This window comes from Mandrillus leucophaeus, unplaced genomic scaffold (genome assembly GCF_000951045.1).
Source record: "Mandrillus leucophaeus isolate KB7577 unplaced genomic scaffold, Mleu.le_1.0 Scaffold106, whole genome shotgun sequence".
NCBI classification, from domain to species: Eukaryota; Metazoa; Chordata; class Mammalia; order Primates; family Cercopithecidae; genus Mandrillus; species Mandrillus leucophaeus.
The window spans coordinates 2,377,860-2,383,859 of record NW_012098765.1 but is presented as its reverse complement, the minus strand read 5'-3'; the positions used below and the strand labels follow the sequence as shown (position 1 = coordinate 2,383,859).

Below are 6,000 nucleotides of genomic sequence, written 5' to 3'. Positions count from 1 at the left end.
AAAAAAAAAAAAAAAAGAAAGAAAGTTGGAGTCCAGTGGCGGGATCATGGCTCACTTCAACCTCTGCCTCCCAGGCTAGAGTGATCCTCCCACTTCAGCCTCCCAAGTAGCTGTGACCATAAGGCATGCGTCACCATGCCTGGCTAATTTTTGTATCTTTTGTAGAGACAGGGTTTCACCATATTGCCCAGGCTGGTCTTGAACTCTTGAGCGCAAAGGATCTGCCCACCTCGGCCTCCCAAAGTGCCGGGATTACAGGTGTGAGCCACCATGCTTGGCCATCTCAGCCATCTACTTTGCATAAGACATTGGTACCCTTTGCAGACCTGAGTGGTGAGAGGGAGTCCATCCTTGTTGACCTTGAATCCCACTTGCTGTCAAGTGATGCCCTTTGCTGGTGAGATGTGGTGGTACCGGATTCAGATGGAATTCGTGGACTGGGCTCTGCCATGCCCTTGTGCCCTCCAGATTGTTGTACTGGTCCAGTGAGGAATCCTCTGAGAACCTGTTTCCATTTGAGTAAAACTGGGACAGTCATAGTTGCCACTTAATGGGGTTGCTGTGAGGAAGTTACCTCTATAAAGCATTTGATGGGGGTGCGATGGCTCATGCCTGTAGTCCCAGCACTTTGGGAAGCCAAGGCAGGAGGGTCACTGGAGCCCAGGAGTTCAAGACCAACCTGGGCAACATAGGAGATTGTATCTACAAAAAAATAAAAAATTAGCCGTGCGTCGTGTTGCGTGCCTGTAGTCCCAGCTCCTTGGGAGGCTGAGGTGAGAAGATTGCTTGAGCCTAGGAGGTCGAGCCTGCAGTAAGCTATTATGCCACTGAACTCCAGCCTGAGCAACAGAAGGAGACCCTGTCTAAAAAAAGCACTTGATGGTATCTGTAGGCAAATGTTTGTAGCCAAGTGTGGTGGCACACTCCTGTAATCCCAGCACTTTGGGAGGCCAAGGTGGGCTAATTCCTTAAGCTCAGGAGTTCAAGACCAGCCTGGGCAACACAGCAAGACCCTGTCTCTGCACAAAATCCAGAAGTTAGCTGGGCATGGTGGCATATACCTGTGGTCCCAGCTACTCAGGAGGCTGAGGTGGAAGGATCGCTTGAGTCCGGGAGTTTGAGGCTACAGTGAATCATGATCATGCCACTGCACTCCAGCATGGGTGACAAAGTGAGACCTTGTTGCCAAATAAAAAAAAATAAATATGTGTGATGGAGTCTGTGCTAGGCATGGAGATACTGCAGTAAACAAATGGCACAGGCTTATTGCTCCTCAGGCAAGATAGACAAGTTAACGTACCATGACAGGAGGCGGGAAATAGTCATGCAAGAAAAGGAAGTAGAGTAAGAATGCCATGGGAAGACATTTAGACATGGTGGTCAGAGGTGGCAACGTTTCCTCTGAGACTTGGGTGACTAGAAGGCGGCCGCCATGTAAATCTCAGGGGAGGGATGTTCCAGGTAAAGGGAGCAGCCAGTGCAAAGGCCCTGGGGCAGAATTGTTGTGTCAGACCTAGGGGCCAGTGTGGTTGGGGACTCAGGAGCACAGTGGAATGTGGGCAGGAATGAGTTGGGGGAAATCTGCCAGGGCCACGTCATGCAGGCCTGTGTCAGGGTGCTGGTGGCAATGAAAAGAATCACTCATATTTACTGAGTCTTTACTATGTACCGGATGCTGTCCTGAGCACTTTGCATGTATGTGCACATGTTCGTTATATAGCAGCTCTCTGTAAGCAGATCTTACAGAAGAGTGTACTTGGCTACTTGAGTGGTTCCTGGCCGCTTCTGTGATTGTTAGGTCTTGAGAGATTATGGACCCGAGGCATTCTGGGTAGCCCGTCAATTGGCTGATGGTCTTCTATCTGGGCTGCGCTTCTTCTAACAAGGGGAGCTCAGAGGTCTTTTCTTTCCCCACTGCAGAGCTAAAAAAGTCCCTGTACGCCATCTTCTCCCAGTTTGGCCAGATCCTGGATATCCTGGTATCACGGAGCCTAAAGATGAGGGGCCAGGCCTTTGTCATCTTCAAGGAGGTCAGCAGCGCCACCAACGCCCTGCGCTCCATGCAGGGTTTCCCCTTCTATGACAAGCCCATGGTGAGCATTGTGGGTACGGAGGCTGTGTGGGTGTGTGAAATGTTATAGGAGACTGGGCGGGCCTGGATTAGAGGAGGGGATATTAGGGTTCATTCACCAAGATGAGACTGGACCAGGCTCCCACTGCACCTTGCCTCCTTTAAAAATCTTTTTTTTGGCGGAGTGCGGTGGCTCATGCCTGTAATCCCAGCACTTTCGGAGGCCAAGGCAGGCAGTTTACCTGAGCTCAGGAGTTTGCGACTAGCCTGGGCAACACTGTGAAACCCTGTCTACTAAAATACAAAAATTAGCTGGGCGTGGCAGCATGCGCCTGTAGTCCCAGCTACTCAGGAGGCTGAGGAAGGAGAATTGCTTGAACCTGGGAGGCAGAGGTTGCAGTGAGCCGAGATCCTGCCACTGCTCTCCAGCCTGGGTGACAGAGTGAGACTGTCTCAAAATACGTATATATATATGTATATTTGGCTGGACATGGTGGCTCATGCCTGTAATCCCAGCACTTTGGGAGGCTGAGGCGAGTGGATTACCTGAGGTCAGGAGTTCGAGACCAGCCTGGCCAACGTGGCGAAACCCTGTCTCTACAAAAATACAAAAATCAGCCGAGCATGATGGCTGGCACCTGTAATCCCAGCTACTTGGGAGGCTGAGGCAGGAGAATTGCTTGAACCCGGGAGGCGGAGGTTGCAGTGAGCCAATATCACACCACTGCACTCCAGCCTGGGTGACAGAGCAGGACTATATCTCAAAAAATAAAAATAAATTTAAAGAAATCTTAAAAAAATTTTTTTAAATTTATTTTATTTGTTTATTTATTTATTTATTTTTGATGAGATAGACGATGCTATCTCCCCTGGAAACGCTGATTTTTGTATTTTTAGTAGAGATAGGGTTTCGCCATGTTGCCCAGGCTGGTCTCGAACTCCTGAGCTCCAGTAATCTGCCGGCCTCAACCTCCCAAAGTGCTAGGATTACAGGCGTGAGCTACTGTGCCACACTAAGAATGTTTAACATACCTTCCCCTACTGAATAAGCACCATGAAAGAGGGGTTTTTGTCTATTTTTTTCATTGCTTTATTCCCAGAGCCTCGAATTGTGCCTGGCATCTGGCAGGTTCTTCTTAAACAGCTAAGTGAATGAGATTGAACCTGGAAGACTGAGGTGTATTCTTGTGTGATAGGAAATCCCCGTGCACTGCACTCCTCCTCTCCTAGCATTGTCTCCTCGGGCTTTTGGCCTGACGTTTATTGCTGTTCCAGCTTCCCTTGAAAATACCAACAGCCTTTCTACTGAACACTTACTTATTGTGTGTCAGGTACTGTTCCAAGCACTTTAACTCATTTAGTCCTCATAACAGTCCTTTGAAGTGGGAGGTATCATAATCCCCGTTTTTCAGACAAGGAGGTTAAGGCCAAGATATTTATATTTCTGTGTTTCTCAGTAAGCTCCTGATAAGGTCTGATTTTTTTGTTTTTTGTTTTTGTTTTGTTTTGTTTTTTGAGACAGTGACTTGCTCTGTCGCCTGGGCTGGAGTGCACAGGCGCGATCTCAGCTCACTGCAACTTTCGCCTCCCGGGTTCAAGCGATTCTCCTGCCTCCTGCCTCCTGCCTCAGCCTCTTGAGTAGCTGGGACTACAGGTGCATGCCACCATGCCCAGCTAATTTTTGTATTTTTGGTAGAAATGGGGTTTCCCGGCCAGGCACGGTGGCTAGTGCCTGTAATCCCAGCGTTTTGGGAGGCTGAGGCGGATGGATCACGAGCTCTGGAGTTCGAGACCAGCCTGGCCAAGATGGTGAAACCCTGTCTCTACTAACAATACAAAAATTAGCCGGGCATGGTGGTGGGCGCCTGTAATCCCAGCTAGTAGTGAGACTGAGGCAGAATTGTTTGAACCTGGGAGGTGGAGGTTGCAGTGAACTGAGATCTCATCACTGCACTTTAGCCTGGGTGACAGAGCAAGACAATGTCTCAGAAAAAGAAAGAAAGAAAAAGAGAGAGAGACAGAGACAAAGAAATGGGGTTTCGTTGCAATGGCCAAACTGGTCTCCACCTCCTGACCTCAAGTGACCTACTCCCTTTAGTCTCCCAAAGGCCTAGGATTACAGGCATGAGCCACAACACCTGGCCCCTGATAAAGGTCCAGTTTTGAATGTTGGCAATTGGGCTCTGAATCCACGCTCTTAACCCGTTCTGCTCTCTGTTTTGGTAGCGTATCCAGTACGCCAAGACTGACTCAGATATCATTGCCAAGATGAAAGGCACCTTCGTGGAGCGGGACCGCAAGCGGGAGAAGAGGAAGCCCAAGAGCCAGGAGACCCCAGCCACCAAGAAGGCTGTGCAAGGCGGGGGAGCTGCCCCTGTGGTGGGGGCTGTCCAGGGGCCTGTCCCGGTAAGCCAGGCCCTGGAGACCAGCCCTCCCACTGCCAGGCCTTCCTCAGCCACATGGACTGGCTTTGGGACAGGGTGGGGAGAGTTCTCCACTTGGAGCTTCAGACCCCTCCTTTCTGTTTCCTTATAGAGATGTGTGTCTCTCTTTTGGGGTGTTGAGCGCCTAGATGATGCTATATCCTCTTGAAACGCTTGTTTCCTCCTTGTGAATGTTTCTCAAGGTCTTTCTTCATGGCTGTGACTTGGTTTCGCTCTCTCCATGGCCTTGATTTTGTCGCCTGTGTCTTGTAACTCATTGTGCATGTAGAAAGTCCAAGTGTCTACTAAGCAACTGTTAGGATTAATAAGTGAACTTCATTTAGAAAGGTTGCTGGATATAAGGGCAATATGGAAAAAATTAGTTTTATTATTTATTAATATTATTTTTGAGACATGGTCTCACTGTCACCCAGGTTGGAGTGCAGTGGTGCCATCACAGCTCACTGCAACCTCCGCCTCAGCCTCCCTAGCAGCTGGAGCTGCCGGTGCGTGCCACCCCACCCAGCTCACTTTTGCATTTTTTGTAGAGACGGGGCTTAGCTGTGTCATCCAAGCTAATCTCAAACTCACTGTCTCAGCCTCCCAAAGTGCCAGGATTACATGCATGAGTCACCATGGCCGACCCCCAGTTTTATTTTTATATGCCAGTAACAGATAAGTAGACTTCACATTGAGAAGTAGCATTGAGGGGTAAATCCAACAAAAGGTTTGCAGAACGACTACACTGAAATCACAGAACGTAGCTGGGAGAAATCAGAGACTCAGCAATGGATAGAAGGACTCAGTATAGTCAAGAGGTCAGTTCCATCCAAATTAATGAATATTCAACGTGATTGCAGTCAAAATCCCAACAGGTATTTTGGTAAACACTGGACACTGATTGGCTCTTTGTAAATGTGTGGAAAGACAAGGCTAAGCCAGGCGAGGATAATAAAGCACCCGGACCTGCATGACCAGGGGGAAGCTCCAGCAACCAGGCCAGACCCAGTGGCTCATGTCTGTAATCCCACCACTTTGGGAGGCCAAAATAGGAGGATTTCTTTTTTTTTTTTTTTTTTTTTTTTTTTTTTTTTTTTGAGACATAGTCTTGCTCTGTCACCCAGGCTGGAGTGCAGTGGTGTAATCTTGGCTCACTGCAAGCTCCACCTCCCGGGTTCACGCCATTCTCCTGCCTCAGTCTCCCCAACAACTGGGACTACAGGTGCCCGCCACCACGCCCGGCTAATTTTTTTGTATTTTTAGTAGAGACGGGGTTTCACTGTCTAGATCTCCTGTTTCATTGTTAGCCAGGATGGTCTTGATCTCCTGACCTCGTGATCTGCCCTCCTTGGCCTCCCAAAGTGCTGGGATTATAGGCGTGAGCCACCACGCCCGGCAGGAGGATTTCTTTAGGTCAGGAGTTCAAGACCAGCCTCCATAAAATAGCAAGACCTCATCTCTACAAAAAATAAAATAGAGAACCGGATGTGGTGACTCATTCCTGTA

General features: G+C 48.9%; 1 protein-coding gene across 4 annotated transcripts in view; it reads left to right on the top strand.

The window, feature by feature from the left end:
* SNRPA (small nuclear ribonucleoprotein polypeptide A) overlaps positions 1-6,000 on the top strand; it is a 31,781-nt gene that overhangs the window by 4,789 nt on the left and 20,992 nt on the right. For 2 of the 4 annotated variants that reach the window (XM_011983612.1, XM_011983604.1), the window contains exons 2-3: positions 1,921-2,093; positions 4,298-4,477. In XM_011983612.1, coding sequence (XP_011839002.1) covers positions 1,921-2,093; positions 4,298-4,477 — 353 coding nt within the window. The remainder of the gene's footprint in view (positions 1-1,920; positions 2,094-4,297; positions 4,478-6,000) is intronic. The other 2 variants (XM_011983620.1, XM_011983627.1) reach the window with 2 other exon arrangements.